Here is a 20,409-nt window from a genome sequence, read left to right on the forward strand (position 1 = left end):
CAGCTGGGTGGCCTGTAACAGCCTATTTCTACTGCCATCTGAGTGTGCCTGTTCCTACAGTCAGTTGAGTGTACCTGTCAACACTGAGCCTGTTGCTACAGCCAGCTGAGTGCCTGCATTTCTGTCGACATGGCCTGTTCCTAGTATAAACCAGCTCAGGATGTGCCTGTAGGTGTGCCTGTTCACAGTGCCTGTGCCTGTTCCTATAGCCTGTGCATGTTCCTACTGAGTCTGTGTGCATAATTCTACAGTCACCGTGCAATGCCTGTTCAAAGAACCTGTTCTCCTATGTACTGTGAGCCTGTGCTCTAGTTCTATAGTCTGTAAACCCCCTATTAGGGGTATCGCAACTCACAAATTACAGTACTGGACACATTTTTGTAGCCTCCGCTCACCGAGTGATGCTGGTGTTAGAGAATTTCTGTTTTTGAGCTTGTGTTCTCTCTCTGATCCTTGCCATATCTGATTGTGAATAATATATTACAAACAGTGACTAAATGAGAGCCCCTGCGCTGTTTGGGACTTCTAGCCATAGATGGAGGGCCAGGAACGTCCAGTTCTTGATGAAACTGTCTTGGATCCGGCCTTGCCACCTTGGAAGAAGAACGCTTCGAGCTGTTGCCAAGTGGACTTTATTGAAAAGCCAATCACCTACCAGGAATTCTATCAGCGGTACCTCCGACCCAACAGGCCATGTCTGTTTGGAAGCCATGTCACCAGCAAGTGGCGCAGCAGAAGGGAATGGGTGAGCAAGGATGGAAAACCCAACTGGATTGCTCTCAAACAAATGTTTGGTAAGCAATTAAGGCACTGTCTAGCCTAATAAGTCTAGCCTCCTTTGCAGGCCTTCTAGGAGCACTGATTCACGATGCGGAGGGGCACAGAATCGGCATTAGAACCTGGCCCATGCTATGTTGAAAATCACCTGTCAGAGCTCCTAAAAAAATGAATTACTGGAAGTTCCAAGCCAATCACATTGCTGTTAATAGCCAAGAGGCAATGTGATTGGCTGACAACTCATATATAGCCTCCTTGTATGCATGAGTCATCCTCTGTGAGACTTTAGTACTAGTAGCCTCCTTTGCAGACTTTCTGGAACGGCGGCGTATATATTTTGGGGGGTAAGCAATTTCTTACACAGGCCAAGGTTCTCCAATGCCAGCTTAGGGACTTTCGCAGCCGAGGGAGTTATGTCACCGAGGGACGACCACCTTTCTCGGCGACGAAAGTCCCTAATTATAAGCTGGCATTAGAGAACCTTGGCCCATGTAAGAAATCGCGTAACACCCCCCCCCCCCAACATATTCGCCGTTCCAGGAAGTCTGTGAAGGAGGCTAATAATGCAAGGCTATAGACAAGTTTACATTTACATAATTTAACATTTACAGCAGTTGATCTAGCAGCTCATGTATATTTGATTAGTGTCCATGCTTTGATCAGTAGGCCATGTCACTCAGAGGTAATATGTGAGAATTCATTAATATATGATGCCGCTGAGCATCTCTTTTACGATCAGATGTCACATATGACTTTATTTATCTATTTAAGGTCCAAGTGTCCCATGAATAAAGGTTTGTGAGTCATGGACTGTTATTATACAAATTGTACAATCTAGTTCAGAGAGACTGATAGATGTGAATGAATACGAAGAATGGTTTTGAATTTATTGCACTGACCAGTTCAGGTGTGACAGACATGCCTTTGAAGCCTTTGAAGATTATGTGTGATATGAAGACATTTTTTGTGATTTTTTTCCAATTCTGTTTTATTCAATTTTACATGTAACAAAGAAAAGTGAATATTAACTGTTATCTTTTATTTTGTTTGTAGGGACGCTGACTGTTCCAGTGGCTGACTGTAAGAAGGTGGAATACCAGGCACAGCCCAAAGAAGACATGACGCTGGCAGAGTTCTTGGACTATTGGCAGGACTTGTACAGAAGTGAACACGACCCCAGCAAGCCATGTTTATACCTAAAAGACTGGCATTTCTGCAGGTATAGTAACCTAATACTATATATATGATATATTAATCAAAGTGTCAGGAATCAATCTACTTTTAATCCTAGCATTGGAGAGAAGATATTGTTGCCACGCAATTTTTCTTGCATATTTCCAGTGGCCTTAAATTTGCACGTAAGATGTCACTGCATCTTCAACATAACAGGTTCTTCAAATTAGTACTGGCATTACACTAGTACTGTACCATACACGGGGGTACAGGTGGAGGGCATAAGAATTAATCAAGATGATAGAAGCTTTTTCAGTGGCCTTAAATTTGCACTTAAAATGTCACAGCATCTTCACCATAACAGGTGCCTCCAATACATCATAATACTGGCACTACACTGTACCATACAAGGGGTTACAGTAGGAAGGCATATTAAAGAATAAAGATGATAGAAGTTTTTGCAGTGGCCTTAAATTTGCACTAAAGATGTCACTGCAAACATAAAACCACCATGAGAATTTGTAACATTTACAGTTTCAGTATAATACGGGCTATTCTAAGGTACTTTCTTGTGTTATTTGCAGGTCTGTCCCAGACTATGGTGCGTATGAAACTCCGGTGTACTTCCAGTCAGACTGGCTGAATGAGTTTTGGGATCAGCGATACCATGGTGAGGATGACTACCGGTTTGTGTACATGGGGCCAAAGGGCTCATGGTGAGTACTGTAAGTGCGTTTAAGTTTGCAGAGATTAATTTTTTGCAGTAGGGAGAAAATGTAGTGCCTGTGGTGGTTGTTCACAGTTGAAACACTTAGGCAAAGTGTTTTTGAATGCTGTGGTTTTAAATTCGCGGTGAAGATGTTACCTAAGAAACTACAAACATTAATAAACCACAGCAAAAATTTACAAACAGTTACAGTACTAGAATGTCGATTGTCAACAAACCCCTGATTGATCAAAATGTTTTAATGTGATTGGTGTCGCAAAATAGCTAGCAGGGTGCCGGGTGGGTTACATGAACAAGGTGTCTAGATAAGGCTGGTATAATCAATCTGCAGAACTTAATATCATTAGCTACAGCTATGACTGTTTCAAAGTTCAGATGTTTGGCATGGCAAGGGATTCAAATTCAAATACAGCATAGCATATACTAGTATCTAATCACCTGAAAGACGAGTGTCCATGCCACACTTTCTAGTATATAAAAGGATTATGTCATTACAGAGTTACAAATTGAATTCACTTGTTCATTTTGAGCCCATAATGAGTAGTCTAGTAAACACTTGTTCTATTAGCACACAATAATGTTATCTACACAAAGTCCAAATATTACACAGAGGTCTGAGATTTTAAAATCTTGTTGTGTTTCCTCAGGACGCCTCTCCATGCAGATGTGTTCCGGTCCTACAGCTGGTCAGCCAACATCTGTGGACGGAAACAGTGGCTCTTCTTCCCACCTGGCCAAGAGGAACAGGTGACTGTGGTTACAGAATATTTCCCTTCTTGCCTTCTGTATTGACATGACATCCAAAAAATGGTCCAATTTCTGAAAACAGAATAAACTTTCTTGGAATTTACCTTAAAATGGGAAATGTTCACATTGGTATATGTTTGGAGGTGTCACAGTGGACTTAAAACCACTGCAAATGATCCATTTTCTTCCTGCCTCGTAACCAAATCCCTGTTACATGTATATGTTAACATTTCCTTTTTTACACCATACTGTGATGTTACTTGAATACATTTGCAGTGTGTTGTATGACAAACCGTTAGAGTATTCTTTGGTAAAAGACAATAGATTATCATCTCATGTTTTATGTTATGATTGATATTAGCTAACTTTTTTTTCACTCAGCTATGTGACACTACTGGGAATCTTGTGTACGATGTGAGATCAGAAGAACTGCTGAACTCCAAAAGATATCCCCACTACCAAAAGGACACCAGGCCCATTGAAGTTATTCAAGGTCCAGGGGAAGTTGTGTTTGTGCCCAGTGGCTGGCACCATCAAGTGCATAACTTGGTAAATAAAAACACAGCCTTATCTTTATAGACTTTGCTTTAAAAGAAGGTATCTCACCGGACTACATCAAATTGCAATAGCCATTCGATAAGGCCTTAAATGGTGCAAATGGCCAGAAAATGGCACAAATGCTGCACAATCACTGCCAATCTCTTTTTGATGAATGTTGATAATTATCAATGAAAGTTGGTGCAATTTGCTAGCGCATTTTGGCTCAAAAGAGAAAATATTTTGATGAATCTAATGTATTACAGTCAAATCTGAAAAGCGTAACTTGCATATTTTTTTAGTGATGTGACAGAACAGATAATGCCTATTGTATGTGAGCAGTAGAAATATGCAACACCATGACTGATAGTTTCCATTGTCTACAGGAAGACACCATCTCTATAAACCACAACTGGATTAACTGCTGTAACGTCCACATGATGTGGTCCTTCCTGCAGTCGAAGTTGGGCAGGGTGCAACAGGCCATCTCAGACTGCACAGATATGGAGGACTGGCACGAACATTGCCAGGTTAGTACTCACGGCTCAACAACTAGGACTGGATAGAATGGGTTTAGGATTACTCCAGGACCTGTATCGTTCCATAAATAGTTTGATCAGGTAAGTAAGTTACTGTAGTACAAAGTTCTTTGTACACAACCAAGTGTTTTATTCAAGCTGACATTTCAGTGACCATCTGAACATGATAGTACTAGTAGTAGTAGGTAGCTCATGGGGCAATGTTGTTTGTTTTGGACTGCATCTGTGAGCAGCAACACGTAGCTGCAATACGATATAGAACCAGTCAATTATTGCCTTAAGTATAGTCAAATATTTTGCCTGTGCATTGTATGTCAGTCAAGGGAAAATTGGCAAAAGTTGCCACAATGATCTAGCACTATTAGGCACAGTCCAGTGAGATATGTGCTTTACTGCAGTTTTTTAATGCTAACTGTATTCTAAACCCTGGCTGTAGGTGATGCTGAAGGCCAGTAGTGGGATAAACTATGAGGAGTTTGTGGACTTCCTGGCTTGCATCGCTGACCGGAGGCTTCAGGACCTAGCCACTTCTGAAGAAGGTGTGGAGGTAAAACACCCCTGGCGTCATCACCACAGACTGGACCTCCGCACACTGTCCTCCCTCCTGTCTGTCATCATGGCAGACCAGGATTGTCAGCGTTTGGGTTCAGTGCAGTCTAAGATCGACTCACTGAAAAGGACGCTAGAAAAGCTTGATCCTTAAAAATGTGCTTAAATCTATGCACAAATACTTTCAAACTGCATTGAACTGTCCTCATGCCAGACCACAGGAATGTCAACATTTGGGTTCAGCAGTGCAGTCTAAGATCAACTCCCTGAAAAGGACACTGGAAATACTTGACCCCTTAAGAAATGTGATGGGATTTAATGTATGAACAACCGTCAAAAGTGCAATGAACCAACTTTCAACAGGAGCACAACTTGTCTGCCATGGACTGATACAAGCAAAGAGCTTGCTTGGGTTTGGATTCAACAGCACAGTCTGAGGTGGACTCTGGAAAAACTCAATCTTTAAAAATATGATGTTATTAAATTTATGTGCAGCTGTCAAGCTAAGAATAAAGAATTTATTGTTTGGTATACCATGTTCTGTGTGTTCAGTCATTTTTCAACCTTCCTCAGGCCACTTAATATTTCATATAAGACATGAAGGGAGCTTTTTCTTTGAACATTGCATCAGTTTCGGGTAACTGGGGGATGTCATCCATCAGATCAAATAAGTATGGCCAGTAACTTGGGTTCAGTGTGTTTTGTATTCAAAAGCTCCATCAGGAATGGAGGACGTAGTACTGCAGAAGTATCCTGGTAAGCTCAGAAAGGTGAGCAAGTGATGTATCTTTATTGTCACAGAGGATAGTGAGTGTGTGAGTGAGTGAGAGATCTAGAGGGAATCCAAAATTGCAAGACATAGGACTTTTGGATTAGAATTACTAGCAAACTAGCCTCCCCCTACTCCAAAGGTAAACAAAAATGTTTTCATAGCCCCTCCCTTAAAACATAAAATCTAGACCATTCCATGGCAAAGTGAAATAAATTTTCAATTTGCTTTTATTGATGTCAGGGAATGGCTTATGGACTTGCATGAAACTAAGTGAAACATTGTTTCAAATTGAGAAGGACAGAAAACCGAGAAGGGCGGAGAAAACTGGTTGCCAGATCTTGTCTGTGTGGTCCCCAAACAGACTAAAGGGTAGATGAGAGGAGAGAACAGGTGTCCTCGAGCCGAAATGTAACTTAATCTCTTTCCTTCCTGAAATCGCTAGGTGGCAGTTTTCCACGGTAAACAAAAAACAAGGATTATTCTATAACGAATCAAAGGGGTGTACCCGTTTTGAAATTTTGTTAAAGCTATCAAATATGATTTATACTGCACATTCGAAGTGCCTACATGTAGGTAAGACATTCACAATTCAATTGTAATCTTTTATTTCATTTGGTTCTATGTAATGGATAATAAATAGCGTAAATTGACCCAACTCCCCTGTACTTAGCCTACGTGGTTTGGCCTTAAGTATTTCCGGTCAGCGTCCATGGCCATCACAACACCTGCAACTGCTACATGTCTCCACGACAGTCAACAACTGTTCAGTCTCTGGACATGTGGGACAGCGTGTCCGTACTGTAGACAACCTGACATCCCCTTTCCGTGCAGAATAACGCGTCCACTCCACATGTGGCGCCAGAGTACGTCTCCATGGATCCGAGTTTTTACGGGAGACGCTGATCAAAAGTAATGGGAAACTCGGCCTTCAAGAACGGTAAATATTTCGCGTTTGTCACAACATATTATAAATGTAGCAATAAATGAGTAAGGGTTAAGAGACGGAGGTTAGGGTTTGGGTTCAGGTTAGGGATCAGGGTGTGAATGCACGCTGTTTTCAGGGACTGAATTGGGAACTTTTGATCTCGCAACCCTGTTACGCAACGTTTATCACGTTTATCATCATATCACCCCTGGCACTGGAAACACAGATAACATCATCGTTGTTTACAGATCAGTTAACGCTAGTATATGATTTACCATACTGAGGTGGTAAAGCTGTCAGAACTTTATAGACTTTGTTGCCATGGCAATTTTGTACGGAGTATAGTGGGGTTTGATAGCTAGGTTCACTTTGTACCTTGTTACCATCATTATCATCAGCATCTATTCCCTTTCCTTTACTTACTAGTGTCTGCAATGGTGATATTTTTTCAGAAGCACCATCTTTTATTGGGCAAATACCGTAAAGTGTATAAGATATCTTGCTTCACATGTACAATGTAGGGGCTGCATGCCTTTTTGTTTGTAAAAAATTGTTCGTTTGCTTGCATTGCATACTCTTAGACTGCCTCATGGCGTAAAACACCAGGTTTGTACTAAACACTACTAGTACAAACTGCATATCAGGACTGATTTGTCTGATCCACTCTCACCGGGATGGACCCCTACATAAACCTGTGACTTCTTGATCTCGCAAGCCTACCCACTTTGACCATTTGACAGTCCACAGTTACATTATGAAGGGGATGGGAATCATTCACAAATTGTCACCTCCAAGCCTCATGAAATCACCAGCTTTGATACAAAAGTCTTGCTTAATGTGTTTGGAAGCTTCTGAATTTAGAAGGATTCTGGAATATATAGCCATGATAGTAAGCCATCCCTCCAGACTTGGGTGTAGACCATTGTCAGGACCACAAAACATTTACAGGCTCCCATGTAGCATTTATTGGGAAATAATTGTTTCCATATATATACTATGGTTAGAGACAATTGCTTATCTTGTTTTGTATCCATGGAAGTTGAAGATTAGAAAATCCAGAGTTTCATTGTTGATATATGTATTGCATAATGATGATTTGTTCCATTCACTGCAGTTTTGTTTTCCAAAAATCCAACAGGTGGTCGAGTGAAGCTGGTAGGAACAGCCAACCAGTATATTGACAAGGTATGTATAACGTTGTTATTGTCACAGTGTAATTAGTCATAGTTTGTGTTTTTATATGTGAAACCAAGGATACCTGAAAAACAGGCTTGCCTGAGTGTATTTTCCTTGCATAAATAAAAAAAATATTTAAAAACAAAAAAAGTAGAAGAAAGTGAATAAAAGGGCCCACTAGCTATAGCTATAGCATATCTCTATTATATTATACGGCGGTAGAAGGTCTAGTATTTGTATTTTTGTAACTCCTGTTGGGAACATACATAATGTTCATGATTATGGAGTTGCGAGGGAGTGAGTGTGTGTGTGTGTGTGTGTGTGTGTGTGTGTGTGTGTGTGTGTGTGAGAGAGTGTGTGTGTGTGTGTGTGTGTGTGTGTGTGTGTGTGTGTGTGTGTGTGTGTGTGTGTGTGTGTGTGTGTGTGTGTGTGTGTGTGTGAGTGAGTGAGTGAGTGAGTGAGTGAGTGAGTGAGTGAGTGACATTTTGACATCAGAGGTTAATCATGTAGATTGTGCAATGCTGATGTTTTTAACAAGATAGCCTAAATGAGCAGTAACAACAATTGCAGACTTTGGATTTTCTTAATGATTCGTTTGGACTGCATGAATTAAAAGTTGAGTCACCATAAATTGATAGTCAACATGTCTACAACTACGATGCTAATATATCCTACCTAATCTTATCCTTCCAATGTTGTTCCTCAGGTCAGGTTCAGTGAGACTGATCAACTAGAACACTTACCAGGTAAGTCCTGAAGTTTGGGCAATAGCACACAGGTAAATCATCGTCTATTAAGTTGGGGCTGCTCCTGTCTTTCGGAAGGGATGTAAAATGGGAGTCCCATGTTCAAGGAGGTACTTTGTTGGAAAAAATTAAAGGGGAAGGGCTAGCAACCCCTCACTAGAATTTAGTGTAAAAATATAACGTTACCCTGCTTTAACTGAAACAGCAAGCGCACCATTGTGAAGGTAAACATTATGTATTTGCCTGCATATATGTTACCTGTTTAGTTTTATAATACATTTTCTAATGATGAAAATTTTTTCACAGATAGTAACCTGGGAGTGGTGGGGCTGGCAGGTGGAGACCAGAACTCTGCACTAGCGCTGGACTCGGTTCAGCAAAAAGAACGTCTTCCTGACATGTCTGCCGTAAACGATCAGACTCCGTACCTGACCTCAAACGATTCAAAAACGCACTCAAGCGAGCTTGAGGCAGGGGGTGAATTAGGGGTTACTGTGAACAGTGAAGTGGACACAACAAAGTGTCCACAAAGTCCCCTTGAAGTCACTAAGAACATGAACCAAGCAGAGTCCTTAAAGTGTAAGACACCGAACGGCATCCAGGTAACTGGAGAAGGAGCTCTGACACAACAACACCTTCCTCATGATATTAAAGAAAAACAGAAAAGCATTCCTGATTTGGAGAGCCAGGAGAAGGACATGTCACACGCCAGCAATACATCCGACTTGCCTCTGACCGCAGTGCCGCCCAGACAGCTGGGCAGGACAGAGACTCGCTACTCCCTTCCCGAGGACATCGTCTTCGTTCTAGACAAAGTCAAGGGTTCACAGTTGCCAGACTTGGACAGGAAACCGTCTGTCGTCGTTACCGACAGTCAGAACACAGTCTCGCCGTCAGGACCGGAGGAAACGTCCAGGAGTAAGGAACTTTTGGATCGTCCCATTTACCCGAGCTTGCCTTACTCACCGTATGCCTCCCCCATGGCATCACCCAGGTTAACACCCAGGTACCCACGCAGGCCAGCCACCGAGTCTCACACAGTCAGCATCATGGACAAGGAGGTATGTTGGGTGCCTTTCTCATGTATTATGTAAAAATATTACAACTTACAAGAAGGATGTGCCTGTAGCTCAACTGGTAAAAGAGTCACAGTTGAGGTCCTGGTTCCAATAAGTTGGTAACTGGGAGACCCCAGTTTAATCCTGGGTAGGACATCTTGTTTGGGGCTGCACCCATCTTTCGGAAGGGACATAAAATTGGGGTCCCGCGTTCTAGGTCCCTTGATCACGTTAAAGGGAAAGGGCTAGCAACCACTTCCTCGAAAGATATATACCCTGCTACTGAAATAGCAAGGAAATGTCCTGCCCTAAACTAGGCACTATAAGGGTCTGAATGAAATAAGATGAGATTGATAAGAATTATTAAGATATCTTACCAGACTGTCCAAATTATTAATTAATGCTACTGTGTTTGTTTACTTTCCCAAACAGGACTTCACCCAGCTCAATCAGTACAGACTGAAAGAAGAAATAGGAAAGGTATGGCTTCAACAATAAGGTCTTGTCTTTGCCACAGTGCTTGTGTGTGTACTATATATATGCGTGCATGTTTGTGCATATGTTTGTGTGTGTGAGTGTGTGTGCATGCATATGTAAATGTGTGTGTGTGCATGTATGTGTGTGTGCATATATATGTGTGTGCCTAGGCCTGTATGTGTGTGTGTCTAGATGTTAGTGCGTAGTATCTGATGCTCGTCCACTGATGATTTGATGTATGAATATTTTCTCCATTACCCAGGGTGCCTATGGTGTTGTCAAGCTAGCATATGACGAAAAAGACGACACAAACTATGTGAGTTGACACTCATGATAAATCTTATTATAGGTCACAACAATGTGCTGTTTGATGATTCAAATGATTAATGGATTTGGGGTTAGGGGAAAGGAAAAATGATAATTTATGGTCACGTTATGTCCAGTTGATGGAGTTGCATGGACAAGTCTGTATACATTACTTTGTTTTGTAAATCCTCAAAACATTATTTGGTCAACCATTAACACAACATCCACAACCTTGATTGCTAGTCTATACTATGATATAACTGTTTCTTTACACAGGCAATGAAGATTATTTCAAAGAAAAAACTCATCAAAAGGGATTTTTTCCGTAAGTATTATAACTTGCTTCTGTTGTTATTTAGTGTCATTAAGGGGGCACACTCCAGTTTATGTCAACTTGGGTTTCAATTCGTGGCTGCATGCCCTCAAGTCTAGGGACTGTTTCTTCCAGGGAATTATTCTGAAGCAAAGTAACTGTTTATGGGATGGATGAACACTCATGATCCTTTTATATAGCTACAACACCAATTACTGATTTTATTTTTCTTCAACCTCTCTAATTTTGGTAAACTTGACAGAAGATCATTCTATAGTCTTCTGGTCAAAAAGAAGGCTCAAAATTTAATCCCAAATCTCCCGTGTGTGCTCAGGACGCCCTCCTACCCGGGGCGCCGGCGGACGGTCAGCAGCAGCCAACTCCAGCAGGGGCCTGCAGCAGATCTACAAGGAGATCGCCATCCTTAAGAAACTCCACCATCCCAACATTGTTCACCTCAAGGAGGTAAGAAAGTTAATTGTGATCACATAACTACACTGTTGGTATTATACAGCTGTCTGCCACTAGGCACTGCAAGGGTGACTGAACGAATCTGTATCTTTAGGTCTGATGCCTCTGAACTCTGGAGCAAAATGTTTTCATTCTTAGTTAATGATATTTGATTATTGTATCTTGTATAATGATGGTTACATTGTATGAACCAAGCAAATGTATGATGACTGTCATATTCAAGATTTACAGTAAAATGTGAAATAATTACAGTATCTATTGTGAGAAGTCAAGGAAATCACTATGGACTACATGTATGTAATATACATACTTGTATACCTCTTAGATATCACTCATAGAATCTTTGTGACTGTGTATGTATGACATATGATATCTAAAAGCTTCATATTGTTTCGGAATCCCTACTTGTACAGGTGTTAGATGATCCACAGGATGACTACCTTTACCTGGGTGAGTAAGACATGTAAACATTAGGACTGTGATGTAAGGTCAATGGTTTGGAGTAACCCAAACTAATTTGATAAGGCCCCAGATACCCAGTGACATGTATAGACTGCACCAGATGGAACTTAAGACAGTCATATGCATAGTGTGTAGGTCTAAAAAAAGAATAAGAGAAAGAAATACTTTTACTCGGTCTGAAACTTAATGCTCAACTCTGTCGTGTTTTTTTGCACCAGTAATTATTTCTTTGTTTCTCTTTACAGTTTTCGAACTTGTTGAAAAGGGGTAAGTCCAGAATCTTGTCTATTCTTGGGCAATTTTGATTTGAAGAATAGCATACCACTAGGTGTAACTGTGCATAACTAGTGTAAGTTGAGTAATAAGCCCTGTTCATGATCCATTCACAGTCCAGTGCTGGAGGTCCCCACCAACGACCCTCTGTCTGAGGACCAAGCTAGGGAATATTTCCGTGATGTGCTTCTCGGCCTGGAGTATTGTAAGTGCAGTTTTGACCCTTCTTCTGTCATTTCTAATTCCATCATTTAAGTGGGATATAACGTCATGTACGATGTACTTTTGACAGATGATGTCGATCAATGAGAAGGCTGCATTTTCCCATAACCACTGACCACTTATTAAAAGGTTCACATTGGACCAATTTTTAAACGTCACACAACTATTACATGAGGGGGTACTGTTTAGTTTTAGTTTTATTCTGAATTAAAATGAACTTTCTGTTCTGTACTCTGATACTGTATACATGGAAGGTAAGCGGGTCATTAACCCTATATTGTCTTCTACAGTGCAATATCAGAAGATAGTCCATGGGGACATCAAGCCTTCCAACCTGCTGTTGGGTGATGATGGACATGTTAAGGTGAGATTTCCTACCTTTGGCACTGTTTATCAACTACCAGTGTACATCTCTTCATAATACAGCAACAGCTTATGACATAGCTTCTGGGTGGAGAGGGATAAGAGAAATTATAGGTCTATTGATATCTATCTTTTTTATTTGTTTTGCATAGCAGATAAAGCACCTTTAGGCGTAGCAACACCAGTTTTGTATATAGGTACTTGCAGCATAAGACCAGACTGTAAGGTTTGGGCCACTCACACTGGGAACGACCGGTACCCCTATTCTTTACGATCGAGTGTGGGGGAGACCTTCGACTTTACATCCCAGCCGAGAAGACGTACCTAAGCGGAGCTAAATACTAATTTTCACCTGAGTAGAGTGAGGAAACATGTGCCTTTCCCAAAGGCACAACACTGGGGCCTGCTAGGGATTTGAACCCATAACCTTTAGCCTTTAAGTCCACAACCCTAACCACAAGACCACCATCCCACCATATCTTCCTCACTGGTTGCTGCAAGTGTCCAATGCAATATATTTCTCTACCAGGATATTTCTGAGGTATTAACTGGTGTTTTGCCTGTTAGATTGCAGATTTTGGGGTCAGTAATGAGTATGACGGAGTTGACGCCCTGATGACCAGCAGTGTGGGCACGCCCGCCTTCATGGCACCGGAAACACTGTCAGGTGGGTCAGTCATTGACTCAGGGTACATGGGGCTGCCATTTCACTAGATACTTTATTAGGTTCTGATAGTTTGCAGGGAGACATAGCTACATGTGCATCATGATGTAGACAAACAAACATACTGGTACTACAATTTGTGCAAGTCTGGTAGTTGTACAATTATTGATGCATAAGTGTGTCGTTGATATGTATACTCATGTACATCCAGGGTTCAAAATTATTTTGAAAATTAGGTATTTTTCTTTACCGTTATGAGATCTGTTTTATGCATAATACACATCGACATGCATGTGTACATGAGCCTTAGTTGACAGACATTCAAAGGTACTGCACAACATATAGGTACCTCTTCATTATGTTAAATACATGTAGGGCTACATGGATGCTTCAGTCAGTTGGGTGAATTTTTTCCCTATACATTTCAGAGTCTACTGACAAGTACAGTGGAAAGGTAGGTACATTGTATATTAATAAAAATGATATTCTGGAACACGCAACTTTCTTGCATTCATTTTGAAGAAAAGTTAAGTCTCTTGAGTGCTTGTTTTGATCATGACATGAACATGTTTCGTTTGCAGGGTCTGGATGTCTGGGCCTTGGGAGTCACTCTGTACTGTTTTGTGTATGGCCATGTAAGTAAACACACCATCTTTGGGATTACCTCTCACATTTGAGCAACCTTCAAGTAATCCAAATGACATTTCATGTTAAGTCAAAATGACATTTGATCTTTCATATTAGCCAAGATTTGTCAGTACACAAAAGGTCATGAAAATTTGTACGAACCTTATAGGTTAGTTTATTCACACGTTACAGCAAACTGATCAATTTGAATAAAATCATAACCTCCATATGCATGTTGGAGCATTTTAGATTTAGACTTATGGTGTAGTATATCTAGACTAAGTACAAATCATGTGTTGTCATTTTCAAAATGGCTCAAATCTAGATCTCAATAACTTCATTTCTCCATGTCATGAAAATTTGTACGAACCTTTTGGATTGCTTTATTCATGCGTTACAGCAAACTACTCATGATCAATTTGAATGAAATCATAACCTCCATATGCATGTTGGAGCATTTTAGATAGACTTATATTGTAGTAAATCTGGACTAAGTATAAATCATGTGTTGTTCTTTTCAAAATAACTGCCATGCATATTTGTGCATTTTAGATAGACACATGGCGTAGCAAATCTGGACTAAGTACAAATCATGTGTTATTCTTTTCAAAATGGCTCAAATCTAGACTTGATTTCTCCATGTTTGTTCACCCTGCAGTGTCCGTTTGAAGACACCTCCATCCTGGCACTGCACACGAAGATCAGGACTCAGGACCTTACCTTCCCAAACAGGTAAGGCAAAAAAAAATTGTGTGAGGCATCCACAAAATGGTGCAAACTTTAAAAAAAGATACTGTACATTCATTTTGTTTGCGGTTGGTACAAATGGGTGCAAAACAATGCATCACTGTAAATTTTGATGAATGTTAATCATGGTACTTTTTGCTTTTAATTTTGTGGCAACACTGCAATTTCCAATTATAAAGTTATCTTGTATCTGATTTTGAGCTGAAACCGAGAATGTGGCATTCCGGGTATGGCCATTTTGTTTTGTAGAGGCATTGTATTTTACCCGTGCGTCGCACGTAAGTGTGACCGCTAGGGAAAAGTGGCAAAAATCCCAAAGTTGGCGCAATTTCAAAGCGCAATTTGGTGCAGTTCAGTGAGGGGATGAAATTGAAAATGTTGTTCAATGTGAAACTAAGTGTTGTGATGTCTGTACAGGTGTGATGTGAGCGTAGGTCTGAAGGAACTACTGCAGAAAATGTTGGACAAGGATCCGCTGTCCCGAATCACCCTCCCAGATATCAAGGTCAGTAACACACAGGCTTCCCAGTAGGGTTAGTAGGGGACGTCATTTGATGACTTTAAGACATATTCAGCGGTTGACATGATTTGGAGGATTCCAGACTTTTTCAGACAGCACATTTATGCTGGTAGGACTAAGTACAATGTACATTGTAGATACAAACTAAGAAAACAGGGAAATACAAAGTTTAACAAAGAAAATAGAGAAATACAAACTGCTGCACAAACTTCACCAGCTGTTACGCCAAAGGATGGTTATACTGGTACATGTAGGTACAGAAACTAAGATAGAGAAATACAAAATAAAGACATAATAATTATATACTCTAAGGCAATTATACATCTTGCGGGTTTGCAAATGAATTGTACTTCATTATCATATATACTACCAATTGAAAAGTTTTTTGTGGGATAATCCAGTGTTTTTCCTGCCAGTCACCTTCCATAACTGATTGCAGGTTGACCAGTGGGTTACTGAGGAAGGTGCGCTCCCCCTACCCACTGAGGCTGAGAACTGCACCCTGGTGGAAGTAACTGATGACGAGGTGACCAACTGTGTGAAACAAGTGCCCCAGCTCAACACATTGGTAAGTCTTTGTCAGGACATGACCTAACCAAAAACCAACTTGAAGTCTCATGACAATCCATCCATAGCTTCTTGACTTATGCTGATAAACCATGTACATCTAAACATACATACATTGATACATGTAAGTTGAGTACATACATACATACATAAATGCTACAGAATAAATACTTTTGTCCTCTTAGTAAATAGTATACTATACAATAGAACACTTTCTTCTGGAGCTGAGCCCCCCCCCCCCCTTAATTTCTGAAGCGCTACTCACATGCCAAAACATGTCCATATGTAATTTACTAGTTTAAATTCAAAACTTGTTTATCAAAATGCACTCTTCATTAAAACATTACCTCCTTCATGAAGGTAAGAAAGAGAGGCTTAAAGAGAGAAAATTGTCTTGAGAAATGTCTGACAGTTCCCATTGTCTGTTTCAGATCTTGGTGAAGAGTATGCTGAGGAAGCGGTCCTTCTCCAATCCTTTCAGACAAGGTGAGGGTTCGGCATCCCCATAGACTCACGGTGGCTGGAGGCTTCCCTCTGTCCAGGTAGACCTGTCTTTTTCAGATGAAGAAAAGGACGTCCTTTTACATGATTAACATGATTTTTTACCGTATTTATATCCAAGGAAGCATATTCGTGCACACTGTGGCAGGCCCTGATATTTACAAAGCTTATATATATTTATCAAGTGTTGATTTCTGTGAAGGACAATATTGTCAGATGTGTGGAGTGATATACATGTGCACATCTTTTGACACCACTACTTTCATATTTACACCAGAGGTGACTTAATGATTTGAAGTTAGATTTAAATTTACCGGCAAATATACATGTATGTTGAAATGCAGTAATTTACTTTTTAATTTGGTTAAATTCAGTTTCCTTGCCATCAGAAATTTTGGCCTCTGAGATTTAATCTTTGAAGTTGCAAAGATGACAGGGCATGTACATTTGTATGTCAATTATATCTAATGACTTTTCTTTCTACCTCTCTCCTTGAGGGAAAAACGTAGTTTGTTCTTTGACATTGAGATATATGTGCTGACATCTTTGCTGACAGAAGCAGTGAACGAGGATTGTGTACAAATTGTCTCGAATGGTATGTCTAAGACTTGGTGCATCTAAGTTACAGTATACTGGGCATCAGTCTGAGAATTTTCATGACATGAATTTAACACAATGCATTTTTCTACTGACGGCAATTTTTCTAGAAATTTCTAATCAAGACTTGTATAAACGCATGTATATTGGAACGTCTGTTCAATTTGCTGGCATGTAATGACTATAATAGTACTGTAAATGCATTTTAAGTTTGTGGTGGTAGAATGTTCTTGTGGCCATGGGTTTTGCGGTAACCTCTTCACTGTGAACTTAAAACCACTGCATAGATGCTTCTTCTGTCTTCTGCCCACCTATACTTACCACCTTGTTTCAACTGCGAACTAAAAACCACCCCAAACACTCTGTTATATCCCTAGCGCGAAATCAAATCACCAGGAACTTAAATACATTTACCGTACTTCCTAAAGCCAATGTCGGGTTTAGGTAAAGACAGCTGTCCAAAATGTGGCTGATTTTTCAAGCTTTTTAAAAAAAGTTTAAAGAAACTCTCGGACCCAGATAGCACTAATTTGAACCGGGGCATGAATTTGTTAATCATGATTGTACAGTAGTTTCCCTGGCCACGGTACCTGAGTGCAGTATATACTACATGACATCATCGAGCAATCGCTGATTTTGTTAGCATCCTGGGTATCCGAGGACTGATAGCAAAATGTTTGTAGCAGATTAGTCTACTAATTGATATTTGAATTAAGAGAACAGATTGTTGATTGAAATGTAATTCTTGGGCATTCCACCTGATTTTTGCATCACCGTGACATCACTTGTATGCAGTGGCATTATTTACACAGGGACATGATTTTGTTCGCTGGTTTTCTGTGAAGTCCTGGATACGTCAATGGAAAATATGAAGTGAAATGTTGCAGGCTGACTAACAAATACTTCTAATATCTATGTTTCATTTTTTTGGGCTGAGAAATGTGAAGCCACTATATAATAGACATGTGCCATGGATCGTATCTTTTATCAAATTTAGACCACACTGATTTGATTTTGAATGACATCCTCTGAGTGCTTTAAAATTGATGAGTGCTTGTGACAAAATAATCAAATTGGCTGCAAATGAAAATTTCCTTCATTATGAAATCTAAGTGGTCAGGAAGGTTTTACAAATGACTGAACTTGCAAAGCAGCATATACCAAATGATGAATTCTTATGATTAACATATTCTTGGAAGACTTTGGAAAACTTCGCTGAGGCCTCAAAATCTATTTTGTGCAAGGAGTGAGTTCATGACAAAATCAGTACGTTTTGCAAAAGGATTAAACAGGCATTGTAGACATTGGTATCCGGTTTCTCATATTTTTGGCAATTTACGGCACATATTTGCTCATTTTGCAGATTCTTTGTGCGACTTATATAGCGTCATAATACTCGTATTAAGTTTTTTTTGGAAATGGACAAAAATTGATCTACCGCGGATGTCATCCATATATTCAAGTCAGCGTGATCTAACTTCAGAATGTAATATGATTATATATGACTGAGCTAATCAGTATCTTAACACACGTATCTCTAGTGTTACATGGAGCCTTATTTAATGTGACTGTACAGTAGCAAGAATGACTTGTTAGAATAATTGCCTGTAATGTTTATGTGATGTTGTAAGTTTCTACATTTACTTGAAATGAAGGCAAATTATGATCTGATCGGCATATTTTCAGATTTTTGTACGGACTCAATGCAGTATAATTGAGGTGATTACTTAAGCTGGATAGCATTTGATATTTCCATAATGTATATTCCATATCTAAGATCGATAACAACTGGACTCGAGTATTTGACTTTTGTTAGAGAATGATGCTATCCTGGCATACCATTCTATATTCCATGAAGTCATACCATGAGGATAATGTTTTATTTTTTTTTTGGTTATGATAAACCATGTATACATGTAGTGTAATTTGTTTGCTTAATCTGTGTCTGATTACATTGGCTTCATACAGTAATATTAATGTTAGTTTCAGTACTCCAAATGTAGTCAGAAACCAATGATACCACTTCATGATCTTACTCGTGCCTTGGACTTATAAGCTTTATACATTATAAAATGTGTCTACATGGGGCATTGTAATGATCAGCTACATGTATATTTATATCAGCCTATCAAATGGAATGTCCAAGGCACTACATGTACATGTATATGGACATTTCTTTGACATATAATTGTTTCTTGCATAGAGTACGTTGTATATACCTGTACCAGTACATGCATAGCTATGTTTTTTTTGTAAAGCGGGTATGTCACTGGACTGCACCAAATTGCACAAGGAAATTGTGCCATCGATGCATTTGTGTATGAACCCCAGATGAGCTAAACAAAATGGCTGCACCCGGAATGACACATTGTCAGTTTTGATACAGGATAAATCCGTTCCGAAGTGCAGTTCTGCCACAGTATTAGAGGTTAAAATTCATCAAAAAGAGACTTGCAGTCATGAAAGCATTGTTTGCTGTTTTGCGACAAATTGCGCCAATTGGTGGCACTATGTGAATTCCTGGTACAATAAGGAGCAGTTTAGTGAGATACCCGTCATGTCAATGCTACATCTACCTATTCAAAACTACATTGTTTGTGTACAACTAATTCATTCCACCGACAAGTGATATTTGATAAACTTAAATGGCAAATTTATAGTTTCCCTACAGATGGATGCCTCAGGGATCTGTAATACATAGCTGAAGTACCATGAGCAGGTATCTCACTGGGCTGTGCCTAATTGTACGAGAAAATTGCAGCATCTTTGCAACTGTTGTGCGACACAGGTGTAATACGTGACCTATAAAACACAAACGGTCGCCCCAGAATGTCACATTCTCAGTTTTGGCTCCAAAGCAGATGCAAGATAATTTCATTGGAAATCGCGTTGCCACTGAATAAAATGATATTCAATATTCATCCCAAAAAAAGATTTGCAGTGATTGCGCACCAGTATATGCACCATTTTACCAATTGCGAATTTTTCAAAATTTTCGCCAGTGGCACCAGTCTCCGAATGTCTTCGCAATTTCATGCAGTCTAGTGATATACCCACTTTATGATGATACCAGCATCACTCGAGCACCATACCCCACAGTTCAGCTGTCTTCCAGACAAATAAGCAGGTTGACAGAACAGAATTGATGACTCTGCTGCAGTTCCTCTGATCGTGCGTGTGAAGGTTTGGTGTACTAGTATATAGAGGGAGGTCATTTGTAATCCAGATATAACTCAACATATTGTAAACTGTCATTCCATATGAGATCATGTGCAATAATACTGATGCATAGTGTTTGTAGCCCATGACAATTGAATAAAGGTCTGGCCTTGCTACAGTGAATCTAGTTTCCGTTTGTATTTCTTTGCAATAACAATATGTTGGGCAGTTTCAGTTGTGTATTGTTAAGGCTGCTAGCTTGTTTTGTTGTATAGCAAGTTCAGGGGGGCCTTTTGAAAATTTGTCTGAATTTCACTCAAAACGTTGGTGAAGATGTTTCAGGTAAGACATATCAATGTTGTGTGTGGATAGTGTTGTTCAAAATCAAAAACAGGTGTATTTGTGTGTGTAATA

The 20,409-nt window shown here is 39.9% G+C and overlaps 2 protein-coding genes across 2 annotated transcripts; both read left to right on the forward strand.

The window, feature by feature from the left end:
- Positions 1–343: 343 nt before the first annotated feature.
- LOC136422714 (2-oxoglutarate and iron-dependent oxygenase JMJD4-like) lies at positions 344–5,585 on the forward strand. Its single transcript, XM_066410563.1, has 7 exons — positions 344–794; positions 1,831–1,996; positions 2,535–2,666; positions 3,325–3,424; positions 3,806–3,973; positions 4,348–4,491; positions 4,937–5,585. The coding sequence occupies exons 1-7, from the start codon at positions 536–538 to the stop codon at positions 5,201–5,203; spliced, it is 1,236 nt and encodes a 411-aa protein (XP_066266660.1). The 5' UTR covers positions 344–535; the 3' UTR covers positions 5,204–5,585.
- A 912-nt stretch (positions 5,586–6,497) lies between these two features.
- LOC136422721 (calcium/calmodulin-dependent protein kinase kinase 1-like) lies at positions 6,498–20,178 on the forward strand. The gene is made up of 19 exons (XM_066410575.1): positions 6,498–6,758; positions 7,885–7,931; positions 8,629–8,668; positions 8,975–9,729; positions 10,159–10,206; positions 10,466–10,519; positions 10,786–10,834; positions 11,157–11,287; positions 11,707–11,743; positions 12,001–12,022; positions 12,145–12,233; positions 12,541–12,614; positions 13,181–13,280; positions 13,706–13,731; positions 13,859–13,912; positions 14,563–14,636; positions 15,069–15,156; positions 15,611–15,739; positions 16,170–20,178. The coding sequence occupies exons 1-19, from the start codon at positions 6,734–6,736 to the stop codon at positions 16,245–16,247; spliced, it is 1,920 nt and encodes a 639-aa protein (XP_066266672.1). The 5' UTR covers positions 6,498–6,733; the 3' UTR covers positions 16,248–20,178.
- Positions 20,179–20,409: the final 231 nt, after the last annotated feature.

Source organism: Branchiostoma lanceolatum, chromosome 1 (assembly GCF_035083965.1).
Source record: "Branchiostoma lanceolatum isolate klBraLanc5 chromosome 1, klBraLanc5.hap2, whole genome shotgun sequence".
Lineage (NCBI taxonomy): Eukaryota > Metazoa > Chordata > Leptocardii > Amphioxiformes > Branchiostomatidae > Branchiostoma > Branchiostoma lanceolatum.

Bases quoted from the DNA above. Each gene is read 5' to 3' on its own strand.
- LOC136422714 (XM_066410563.1), top strand. From the start codon at position 536: ATGGAGGGCCAGGAACGTCCAGTTCTTGATGAAACTGTCTTGGATCCG. The intron at 1,997-2,534 runs GTATAGTAACCT...TGTTATTTGCAG, and splicing joins AAAGACTGGCATTTCTGCAG to GTCTGTCCCAGACTATGGTG. The intron at 3,425-3,805 runs GTGACTGTGGTT...TTTTTCACTCAG, and splicing joins CACCTGGCCAAGAGGAACAG to CTATGTGACACTACTGGGAA.
- LOC136422721 (XM_066410575.1), top strand. From the start codon at position 6,734: ATGGGAAACTCGGCCTTCAAGAACG. The intron at 7,932-8,628 runs GTATGTATAACG...GTTGTTCCTCAG, and splicing joins CCAACCAGTATATTGACAAG to GTCAGGTTCAGTGAGACTGA. The intron at 12,023-12,144 runs GTAAGTCCAGAA...ATCCATTCACAG, and splicing joins TTCGAACTTGTTGAAAAGGG to TCCAGTGCTGGAGGTCCCCA.